At 35.6% G+C, this 12,588-nt stretch overlaps 1 protein-coding gene and 1 non-coding gene across 2 annotated transcripts; one reads left to right on the forward strand and one right to left on the reverse strand.

The window, feature by feature from the left end:
* Window positions 1–7,068: 7,068 nt before the first annotated feature.
* On the reverse strand, window positions 7,069–9,866 carry LOC129323042 (uncharacterized). The gene is made up of 4 exons (XM_054969581.1): window positions 9,245–9,866; window positions 8,646–8,850; window positions 7,440–7,919; window positions 7,069–7,350 (listed from the first exon to the last, which is right to left on the reverse strand). Exons 1-4 carry the CDS (start codon window positions 9,795–9,797, stop codon window positions 7,266–7,268), a joined length of 1,323 nt encoding a protein of 440 aa, XP_054825556.1. The 5' UTR covers window positions 9,798–9,866; the 3' UTR covers window positions 7,069–7,265.
* An 83-nt stretch (window positions 9,867–9,949) lies between these two features.
* On the forward strand, window positions 9,950–10,023 carry TRNAV-AAC (transfer RNA valine (anticodon AAC)). Its single transcript has one exon. It is a non-coding gene; the product is annotated as a tRNA-Val (tRNA).
* Window positions 10,024–12,588: the final 2,565 nt, after the last annotated feature.

Here is a 12,588-nt window from a genome sequence, read left to right on the forward strand (position 1 = left end):
TAAGGATCAATATGTTGTTGGAAAGAATAGACCAAAGTCTTACGACTCAGAGAACGTGGCTGCACACACAGAATGTGAAGTACGAGCTAACGAGAGGCAAAGAGCTCTATTGCAAACTCCGAAGAAGGGGCTAAGGAACATCTCTGCTATGATGTCTAGATCATTACAGGATCAAGTTCCAATTGGCTTGCACCTTTAAAAAATAGATGGACTCAGGGGGCAGTCTCTTAAAGTGCTCTTCGACCAAAAGATCAATAACGAGGACCACTATAACATCCCTCAAAAGATAAATGGCAGGTCTAATTCAATAGCAGGCTCATTCGGCCACAAGGGCTAGAGTCATCAGGGCCAACACCATCGGGGCTGAAGCCATTAAGACAACACCAGAGGGGTCGAAGCCATAAGGGCTGGAGTTATCAAGGCATGCACCAGAGGGGTCGGAGCCATAAGGGTTGGAGTTATCAGGGCAAGCACCATCGAAGCCGAAGCCATTAGGGCCAGCGCTAGAGGGGCCAAAGCCACAAGAGTCGAAGCCATTAGGGCCAGCACCATCAGGGCCGGAGTCATCGGGGCCAGCACCAAAGGGGCCAAAGCCACAACCGGAGTCATTAGGATTAGTACTAAAGGGGCGGAGCCACAAAAGCCAAAGTCATCAGGGCTAGCTCCGTCAAGGCTAGAGCCATCAGGCTAGCAGCACTATAGGGATCGCAGTCATAAAGTCTGGCACCACAAGGGCCAAAAATCAGAAAGGTAAGTTTTGTAAGGGTCCATTTCACAAGAGTTCTCTCTTAAAGGGCTCTCTCCACAAAGGCCCCACAGAAACTAGATTTTACAAAACCAGTCCTTAAAAACTCGAAGGGCCAATTCCAAAACCAACTCTTGAGGTCCTAAACCTTGAGAAACTTGATTTTAAGCTAGACCATATGGTCCTTCAAGAAAAGTACCAAATCAATCATCAATTAAAACGAGAATGAGCCGATCCTCCAAAACATATCCATACAAAATTGGCCTACGAAGGCTCCAGCTAATTTGTATGCGGGGGGCATAGTTTGCATCCAAATTGTGAATTTGGAGGCCCTGGCCCAACTTAACTTAATTAGCTTTAAAATAATTATATAAAAAAAGAATATTTATGAAGTCTTGGCCATTAAGTCAAGACCATCATCCATGATAAGTAAACATGATGGAGGAAATTCTTCTTAAATTCAAAAAAAGTGGCAATCATGGGGTTTGGATACCAAGCCAGGATCATCTATAAATAGAGGAGCTCTCTCTCAATAATCATCATCAGATCATCATCAGCATCAACATACTATTAGTCTCAGACTCTACGTCTGCTATTTTATTTTTTTTTATCATGTAGTTTTAATCTTTACTTTTCATTGTATGGCCAGCATAGCCTGCCACCTATTTCTTTAATTAATGCATCTCTGTTTTTTTGCATATACATTTATTGTTTTTCACTTCACATTCTCACATCCGGATAAACTGTGGTAAAGGAGTCGGGTTCCCTACATTTAATTAGAAGTTAGGTTCTTCTATCCTCTTGAGACCCCACATCTCTGGCACGTCTTGTGACACCACAACTTAATTGTTTGTTTTTTTACGAACACATGCACACATAGACTTGTTTCACTTTGTGCTATTCGACTTCCTCATATGGAACTAAGCTTCAACATATGGTCAAGAATCACAAACAAACTTGACATATAAATAGGGTCAAGCCTCACCATTTAGTCAAGATCCACACACAACATATTTCAGCACATTAATTTCACACATAAACTAGTGGAATAAGTTATACAATATAAAACATATTTGATTAGCATCTAAGCCTACCCATGTATCTACCATTGTGATACACTCGGCTCGGCAAGATGCTTACAAAATATACAAGCAAGTTCTCAACCACATAATCATATGTTCACATTTATATACACTTATGCATCCTAGTTGGCAACTCAAATATCTAGCAATACATTTATACATTCATTACATAACTAGGTAGTCATACTACTACCAATAGAGGTTACTCTTTTCTCATTTTCTTTTCGGGCCTTCTCGTACTCATTTCACCTATATACAAAGATAATAGAGTGAGACATACATCATAGTAACTTGGATTTAACCCAAATTATAGTTAGTAAGTAAAATCATAAATAAGAGATAAAGTAACATCATTTAATAAAACAATATAAATATACATGCACACAATATTATTCTCATTTATGGCTATGCTCATACACTCCCATTCCCCCTAGCAAAGTAAGTTCTACGCTTGAACCAAGACTTTTAGCTTTACACAAAATAGGGCCCACCAAACTACTGTCTCAATCTAAGAATCATTAATATGTACGGGTGATCTCTTAAGTCCCACCTAGTAAAGTATTATCAACGCTTGGACTGTTAAGACTTCCTAACTTTACACAGAGTAAGACCACGACCCCTTACCCTAGTCTAAAGTATGCTCATAGATCATTCTCTTAGGTCCTTCCTATTGGAGCATGATCTATGCTTAAAACCTTCAAGACTTCCAAGCCTTGCACAAAGTAAGGCTGTGACCCCCTACCACAATCTAATATTCGCAAATACAAATACACATGTCTAGCACATGTCTTTTCTCATACATATCAAGCATCACTCACAAACCGGCATGCATATTCTTTCACAAGTTTTGCTAGCTACTCTATCCGTTTATAGATCATATTGCATACAATTATACAAAGTACTTGCAAACAATTTTATAAACAAACAAGTAAAAAGGTTACTCCAGTTATCTTTTTACCCTCTGTACTAAGGGTTACAATTCGTATTGAACTTTTCAAGTCAATTCAACTTCTTCAAGAAACTCTCGAATGCTCAATCTATATAATGAATATCCTTCAATCAGTTTTCAATACATAACACAAGCATTACTTTGGCTAAGCCAAACCCCTTAATGCATAAAATAATTAATTAACACTCTTTAAGTTCATATAATCCTTTCTCTACAGTTATTTGCCCTTAGGCTAATCAAATACCAAAACACCCTCCTAACTCCTTTATTTACCAATTTCCTCCATTTTAACCTAACAAATTAGGTTAATTAAATCTATATCCTCAACATTCGACCACTAAACTTTAGACTAATTGCTAAACTTTAATTTTGCATTTAAAATCCCTTTTTAAACATTTCCCTTAGATTTCAATGCCTTAAAACTTTCTAATTGAATTTCTCTACTAACCAAACTTAAAGAAATTTAGGTAGAAACATAGCATAGGGTTATACGATACTTACCTGATAAGTCTCTAGTCAAAGCAAAGTCCCGAGCTCTCATGGATTGATGCCCTAACATAGAGGTCCTCTTCTCTGCCTCTCAAGCGAGTTTCTTTCCCTTCTCCTTCTGATTTCAAGAGTTGATCATGTCAACTTTAAGTAATTTTTGTGCAATGTGTCACAGGGCATGCAGCACCTACTGCGGCACGTGGCACAGTGAGGTAAATCTCACTGATGCTCATGTATTTCATCCTAACTTGCCATTTCACCATTCGATCCTATAACCACACCAAGCAACTAACATCATATACTAGTCCAACATCCAATACCATAATTAATCTACTAATTATTAATCTACCCTTGATCAGTAACCAGTTCCTTAGATTGAAATTTAAGATGTTACAGAGAATGTTGAAACCAAAAAAGCTCTTCCTAGTCCAGGATTAAGTCAAGTTTCTTCTACAAAATAGCTTCAAGAGTAGTTAGATAATCAAAATGTGGATAAGAAAGGGAGGATTGTATATCTTTGAGATGGGCCAAAAGAATTTTTTTTCTTTTGGAAGATATCCTGCATAGATGAATGCTTCTAAGAAGTAAAGGACGTACACAATCTGTCCAAAGCCTCATTAAGAGGGAGAGATGAATTTCAAGAATCTTCAAGAACCTTTATAAAATTCACTTGAGAAACCCAACAAGCTTCAAATGGAAGGGCTTGCAAGTTCTTAGTAGAGGTGGAGATAAGTTGAGCTTGAATAAAAGAGGATTGTGATCAGAGCAAGAAATCCAAAGGAATACTTCAACTTGACAATTATGATAAGATTGAAGAAGGGTAGTGTTGTTGAGAGCACAATCTAAGAATTCATAGATACAACTATACCCAAAAAGTATAGCGCCCTTCCATGTGAATAGAGGTCCTATGATACCCTAGTTAGTCATCCCACAACTTGAGATGCAACTAGCAAAGTTATTACAGCAATGAATATTGATTGGCACTCCTCTCACTTTTTCAGTTATGGAGAGAATTTCATTGAAATCACAAATAACAACCTAAGGGATAGTAGAGGTTACAACAATCCATTTACGGTTAGACAAAAAGGCTTCACACAAATTTGAGTGGGGGATTCCCTAGACTACCATGACTAGGAGGGTTGGAGCAGTGGGGTTGCCCACATAGCCATGGATAAAGCAATAGGAACTTTCAAGTGCAATGAATGGCATGTTGGAATTATGCCATGCAATAGCTATTCCACCAAAGTGCCCTATACTTAGGCTCAAAAACATACCAGAGAAGCCTAAAGTCTATAGAAAAGCAAAGGGCTTTGAGTCAAAGTAGTGAGTTTCCATGAGGGCTACTAAATCTACTCTACAGCTTTTAATCAAGAAAGAACAATATTTTTGAAAAGCCGGGGAGCATGCCCCTAACATTCCAAGAAAGAATACTATCCATAAAATAAGATGGGATTAAGAGAGATTCACAATTTTATCCATAACTTCTAATAGGTCTTCAAACCCATCAATCTCATCATCATCATCATCAAAGGCCTTAAAGCCTCAAATCATGGGGGACATAAAAGAAGACACGGGGTTATCATCAATAAGATTGACCACTATATCATTGAGCTTGAATAAAAGGTTGGGTAAGCTGAAAGGTGGAGGGAAAGAGGGAGAGACTTGGGCCAAAGCTAAGGTGGGTTTGAGATTTAGTAGAATGAAGGGCAGAGGGGCAAAATGGTGGGGATGTGAATTAAGTAGGGATAATGTGGACTTAAGAGACAGAATGGGCTTGGGTGAGGAAGGGCAAGGTTGGATAACAGGGGAAATGGAGGAAATCAATGGTTGACTTTTGAAAGGCAAAAAATGACTTTTTTGCTTTTTAGTAGTAGAGGGATCAAGTTGACGAGCCTCAAGTAGTGAAAATGGCAAGGAAGTATTAAGGCCTACCTTAATAATGGAACCGATCGTGTTGCCTATAAAGGTGAGTGTCTTCTCATTGTAGTATTTAAAAGGAAAATAAGTTATTCAAAGCTAAACCCCCACCATATTAATCTGAGTCGTAGCAAGATTGAACTTGAGAACCCATAGATTGAGCATGAGATAAGAGTCTCTAATCATCCACAAGCCTTTAGTTAAGGCAAGGTTATAATCCTCACCTATAGAAAATTTAACCAGAAAGAATTCATTACTTTGGTCTATCACTTCAATAGTTCCAATTTTTGCCCACAATGTCTGCAATATATTTTCCAAAGCTCGACAACCAATATATTTATCTAAAAGTTTAACATATAGTGAGTGGCCCCAAGGTTTGTATAGCCTCTCTAGTACCCTTTTAAAGAAGGAGAACTTAGGAAAATGAACATCATTAATCTCAGAGATTTCACCGTGAAAATCTTATAGAGCCTTAGGGTCGAGTAGAGTAAAGGAGAGGCTGTTAGGCAGTTATCCCACTATTCATCATCATGTTTGCATGCTTCTATAATGGCCAAGGCTCTAGTTGTTCGGTGAGGGTTTCCTCATAATTGTTGTGGTGGGTAGCAACTCCTACATCAATCTCAGGAGCTTAAGGAATTGGCATGTCTTGAAGGTTAAAGTTTCCTAAGTTGCTAGAGGTTCCTACACCCTTTTGCAAGGGAGGAAAATGATCATAATCATTTAGCGGAATGATGGAACCATAGAGAATGATCTCATTATCCTTGATTTTTTTTTATTCTTTATCGTATTTCTTTAATAGGTTGAGCGATTGTTGCTTAACAAAAGACTTAACGTCTAATGTGTGCTTAACATTGTCCTTTAGTTGTCCAAGCTGGCAAGAATGGGAAGAAGCATCAAATGGGCTAAGTTAGGGAATGCAATTTTTTGATATTCTTTTCATCTTGAAGTCATCGACACAGTTACCAAGTTAGAGCAAAATCAAAACTTTTTTTACTAACTCTCTTTTGGCTCACAGACACAAATTAGAATGAACTATACAATTTGAATCAGATCATTTATCTCTTTCAATTAGAGACGATGGCAACCCTACCTGATGGCAACAATGTGGATGACCCAATTCCCCTTTCACCTTTCCCTCCATAATGCCTTGACCTAACTTGTGTGTGACTCGATTTTCTTTTTTTTGCCCCCGTGCAAAGAGGAGCTAAGTCACAATCTAGTTTAGATTTCAATTGACAAAAATTAATTATAAAAAATGAATAACAAAACATAATGATGTTTTGATAATATTTCCTAAAATTAATTTTGATAATTAAATATGTTTGGGTAATTTTCTAACAATATTAAGAGTCTAAAGTAAGAGTGAGTCCTTTAACTTTACCTAAAATTTCACTTTAATCCCTTAATTTTATAAAATATCTTTTTAATTTTTTAACTTTAATACTATTAGTTTCAAATGATTATTTGTTATACCAATTTGCACCAAGCTTAAATAACGGCACTTTTAATAATATATAAATAAATAATAATTTGATATTTAATGATCAAATATTTTTGGAGGTGATTAGATCATATACAAATTTGCACCGGAGAGTCGGTGCCTCCCCCCCCCAACCAAGTTTTTTTAAAAATGTTAAAAATTAATTTTAACCCCCTACCATAGTGCAGTTTTGCATTTTGGCTCCCCATAAAATTGGCTCTAGATCTGCCCCTAGATTAGATATAAAATATATATATATATTGAATTTTTTGTGGAAAAAATACGGCATATTTTTTATCATATGATATTTAATGATGAACATATTCTTGGAGGTGATTAGGTAATGTTTTTTTATTGACAATGTTATAATGTTATGAAGACGCACGCAAATTTTAAAATAAATCGATATGGGCTGAAATTTACTTCTTCTTCTTCTTCTTTTTTTTTTTTTTTGTCATGATTTTTAGCAAATTTTGATTGAAATAAAATCTCAGAATACATAGAGTTACAATGTGGAATTAAGGAGACCATCCCCTCCCTCATTCATCATTCAAATCAGTCCCACTCAGCAGCATCTGGCCATGGTAATTAGTGATTTCCTTAACTACCCTTTGAGGCTAAAGCAGATTTTGGTCCATATTTGGAGAGAACATCACTAAGAACAGCCTTCTCCTTTATCTTCAACCTGAAACCAGATTAACAGAATGAACACGATCGATCAACATAAAAATCATCTCACACACATTCTCTATAATTCACAGGGGTATTCATTACCTCTTTGCAGATCTCAGAACGTCGAACTTAGGAACCTTCTTAACTTTCTCTTTGGAAGGCGGCTTTTTCCTAACAACATTCCCTTGTTTAGGTTTGCCAGGTGGCTTCTGCTCCAAGGAAAGTGAATTAATTTCAGAACCAATCTGTAGTTCCATACTGTCATCACCATCATCTACATCCAGTGTTGCCGCATACTCTTCATTCTCTTGAACCTGTTCTACTCCAAATAGGGGATCCGAATCATCAGTGCTAGAAACAGTCTCATCCCAACAACTGAAAGCAGAATTATCTACATTGGAATCCTCATTTGGGTTTTCTTCTATGGCTGGGACTAGGAGCTGTGGTGTAGCTGCAGCACTATCATCTTGGCTTGATTCCAGATATGCAGAAACTGAAGATTTTTCATTCAGAAGCTCACATTTTATCCGCTTTTGAACTTTACCGAAGGTAACAGTTTTCCCAGAGTATAGCTGCACAAACCTGAAAGAGGAGGAGGATTGGGCTTCGTAAGATGCTAGTACAGTGAGAATAAATTGAGTCATTGTGAACGATAACAGTGGCATGCAATGATTAATGCCAGATGGATCCCCACGCAAATGCAATTCTTAGTCACTCTAGCGAAGTAAAATAACATGGAGAAGCTTGAATTAATTATCCAATATAAAAACCCATCTTTTACTAGGTTCACATATTTTCATAGCGAGAAGAATGTCATTCTGGAAACAGTTTAAGCAGGAAGGTTAATAACCCTATGTTTTGAAGGAAGAGGACGTTTCAAGAGTCTAGACAAAGCTAAGCTTATTATCTTTAAATATTCATCTTCCAGAAATTATTGTAACGTTATATATTAGACATATCAGGTTGCAATATAGTCAAGGAAAAATAAAAAAGAAAAAAGAACCCTATTCAACAAAAATTCAGAGAGGCCATTATCATGTTTTATTACTCAATTGGAAGATGTGATGCTCTAGATCTATCAGATTTGGAACGGGGAAAAATCTTAAGATGATTTTTTTTTTTTTTTAAGTGTGACATATGAAATGTATTTTTGAAATAATCTATAACATGCTGCTGACTTGGAAAAAGCATTCATATGTAGTCGCTTTATCGAAAACCCAACAAACATTGAGGTTAGAACACTCGAAGAAAACTAGATGCAAGTCTTGTCCTATTTAGAAAAGGATTGGGATTGGGTTTAGAACACACCTTGCAGCATCTTCTTCACACTTGAAATAAACAAAGGCGAAGCCCTTGCAGACAGGGTCCCTTGTCCTCTTGTTACCAGAAACAGCTGGGACTATATCAACCAAGCCAGGAATCTCTTGGAAAGCTAACTTAAGATCCCTATAGATGTTCTTCTTCTTTGGCAAGTTCACCAAACGTACTTGAACTCCACTTTTAACATCCTGGGCTGCAAAGTTCCATCCAAATGAATAAACACAGACACATTGCACGCTTAACATATTGAGAAAATATAAACAGTAAACACCTTCACAATCAACGGCCTTGCAAATAAGCATTATCATAAAGTAAGATAGACTAAGGAGATTTTGACAAGCATACAGAGTAGAAAATCCTAGCATTTGTCAAAATCTATTATGGAAGCTTTTAAGATATAGCGCTATCCTCAATCAAGCAAACATATCCAGTTTAAAAATTAAACTACACAAACGAAACCAGTAAGTACAGCAGAATGGATACCATTTTCTGAAGACTTCACGTAAGAAACACAAGAAAACATGAAAAAGAAACATAACTTGGTAAGTAAAATATCTGAGTTACAAAGGGGCAATTCAGAGGCTAACCTTTCTTCTCTTCGTTTTTCTTGACACCAGACATCATGGGATTATCCTCAATAGCAACCTGAGCTTCTCTACTCTCGCGTATTTCATCAAGCAGCTTGTCCTCAATAGAAGTGTCATACACCTTACCTACACCAAAACCACGAGGCTTGTTCTTCAGCCATTTTCTCATCTGCTCAAACGGCATAACCACTCCCTCATCGTCCTCATCATCATCCTCTTCACCACTAAAGTCCCCAAAATCATTATCACTATCCCCAACGTCCTCATCAAAATCGTCCGTCTGCAAAACGCCAACACCCGCAGCTTTCCCTCGCTTCTTTAAAGCGCACACACCAAACCCATTACCATATGCCGCATTCGAATTAACACAAGGATGCTGAAATTGGAGAGATTTGAAGCATAGCATGAAAGAAGAATCCGTTAGAGTCAAGCCAGAGAGCAGATATGACTGAGCTTTTATCGTGAAAGCAAGAGAATAATCCGAGTTGCTTTGAGTAGCATTAAGGAGATTCGTCGAATTGCAGAGTGGAAGAAACGTAGTCGCACGGAGCATCCTTGTTCTGTATCGTTCAATTTAGCTTCCTGCTTCTCTGGTTACCGCCGCGACATTCTGGGAGCAGAGCTAAGCTAACAGATAATGCTGGGAAGAAAACCGGTAAAATTCATTTATTTAAATAATCAATTTAAACTTAAGCCGAGCAACAAGGTGTCGTGGTGTAGTTGGTTATCACGTCAGTCTAACACACTGAAGGTCTCCGGTTCGAGTCCGGGCGACGCCATTATTCTTTTAATTTTTAGTTCTTTTTCCTTTTTCTTTGGTTAAATTATCCGTTTTTCATGTAATTGGGCCTAGCCCAAGAGCCTATAACTTTTCTTCGTTCAAACATTGGTCTATTCCTCATAGGTTTGGGGCTAAAGACCCATCATAGATCTTTTTTTTTTTGTTCTCACATTTTGGGCTTTGCCCAAGTGCCCATTATAAGTTGCATCGATGTCCTTGCAAACCGCATAGTCCTAGTAAACCAAATTAAGGAATAGGGTTTTAGCCAAAACTATTTTTTAAAAAAAAAAAAAAGGAGAGGGAAGAGGGACATGACATTAGTTGGGTTGACAAACAAGTAACTCAATACTCTTGATAAATAGGTTTTTTTTTTTTTAAACCAACACTGACAAATAGGGTTTGAGTTCAAGGGTTTTCATGTTGGAAAAAATTTGCAAGGAGAATGACAACTAAGGACTTTATAAAATTATAAATATCAAATCAGGATATAAAATTATAAATATCAAATCAGGATCTCGTTATAATTTAGTATCTCAAATTCAATGCTCATGTTTTTATGTTTCAGTACTGAAAATCTTTTAAAAAAATTGATTAAGTATTAATATTTTTAAGAAGTTCATAGCTGTCATTCTTCCATATTTTTTTTTTTACTTAGTTAAGGCCCAACCCAACATAAATCAAAATTAGTTAATAGAAGGTTTCAGTGAAGACAACAAAACCATGGAGAATGATTTCAGTGACGGCAGCACAATGATAGCCACACCCTCTCTTGGTTTAATCAACACGGAAATGATATGGATCTTGATTTCACCACATGTCTCAAGTACTTCCAATCCTCTTTTCCCTGTATTAGCTTAGCTTGCTAGCAAGCTTTCCATCTGTACCAATAAATTTTGTTGCTTCTCTCTCTCTCACACACACACACACACCTTTCTGTGCCCACTAATGGGTGCATGCCCTACAAAAACTACCATTCTTCTTAATCCCCACCCTCTTATTCTTCCTTCTCATCACTTAACGACAATGTGAAATAGTTTCCCCTTTATGTATTGTTCTGCTCCCAAGCAAACAGTACTTTGACCTCCACAATACTCCTCTCAATTATGTTTGTAAGGTAGGGAGGAGAGTTTTTTGTTTTATATATAAATCATGTCATTAAATTTTTGTTGTAATTTTTTTTAATCCATGAAATGTTGGCAGGAGAAATTAGTTACCCTCGCTTCATTTTAAATTATAAAATAATTTTAAAGGAGATTTGGTATCCCAAAATATGAAATACTTTGACAAAAATAATATTTTATTAATTATACTTTTTTAATATTACCCTTTTCATTATATTCTTTCATCAATGAAGTATTAAATGAAGAGTATTTTTAAAAGTTTATATTTATAAAAAATAAAATGATAATTTGTATTTAATGAGTGTTATTGATATATGTAATATTGTTTAAAATTATTTTATAATTTGAGATGAAGGGAGTATTAAAATATATATATTTAATAAGAAAAAAGTATTAAATTTTTAGACAACATTAATAAATTTTAAAATTTTTTTAATTTCAATAAAATATATTAAAATTAACTTATAAATAAAATCGAATATAGTAATTATTTGCTGTCACATTTCTCTTCTTGTCTAGTTAGCATGCCAGTAGCTTCTCCCTTGGTTCCTTTTTATTGATTTGATACTTAACATGACACTAGTATTATTATATATTAATAATTTGCACTCACATATTTCTTTTCTCTCTTGTCATCGGACCTAAAGATAATTAATGCAATCTTGGGGGGTTTGCTAAAAGCTTCAAAAACATAGATGGCACACTATCCTCAAAGCATGCTGTCTTGTGGGTCAATGTTATTATTCATACAATATATATATATATATATATATATATATAAGTTAGGTAGTGTATTCCATCACATAGTGTAGATTATTTGATATATCACTTGATTCTTACTATATATAAGTCAATGGGAGAAGTTAAGAGCCCAGCAATTCTTGTGCCCACTTGGGTTTTGTTTGATAGTCCTGTAGGAGACAATTCTTATATGTATTTATTTGTAATTAACTAAATTTACTATTTATTAATTTTACTAACGTACGTAAAAACATCTATGGCACCTTGCTAAAATAGAATTGTCCACATATATTTAAACTTCAGAGAGGATGACAGCTTTTATATTTTTTTGGATTTGGATTTAGTGATGACTCATTTAATAAATGTTTCAATTATAATTATTAAATTTTATAAATACTTAAAAATTATTAATATACATCTTCCCAAAAAGATCAAAACAATTATCACGATCACAAACTTTTTACAAGTATTCAATTAAACTAAATAATTGTTATATATCTTGTTAAATGAGATATTCGTTGAATGAATAAATCTAGGTTACTTATTGGATCCAAATCTAATTTTTTTTTTAATATGCCTCATTCATCAAGTTTGAATCATCAATTTTTTAAATGTTGTCTTGCAAAACAATTTTAGGATTTTTTTTTTTAAAAAAAAGATGTCCAATTAGGTGGTGGCAGATGATATTAAATAAATTGGTT

Source organism: Prosopis cineraria, unplaced genomic scaffold (genome assembly GCF_029017545.1).
Source record: "Prosopis cineraria cultivar Desert tree isolate PC_DT_omini unplaced genomic scaffold, ASM2901754v1 PC10, whole genome shotgun sequence".
Taxonomy (NCBI): Eukaryota; Viridiplantae; Streptophyta; class Magnoliopsida; order Fabales; family Fabaceae; genus Prosopis; species Prosopis cineraria.

Excerpts from the sequence above, each read along its gene's own strand:
- LOC129323042 (XM_054969581.1), bottom strand. The coding sequence starts at position 9,797 with ATGCTCCGTGCGACTACGTTTCTTCCACTCTGCAATTCGACGAATCTC. Across the intron at positions 8,851-9,244 it reads GAAAAACGAAGAGAAGAAAG|CCCAGGATGTTAAAAGTGGA; the intron begins GTTAGCCTCTGA and ends GGAACTTTGCAG. Across the intron at positions 7,920-8,645 it reads TGTGAAGAAGATGCTGCAAG|GTTTGTGCAGCTATACTCTG; the intron begins GTGTGTTCTAAA and ends CTCCTCTTTCAG.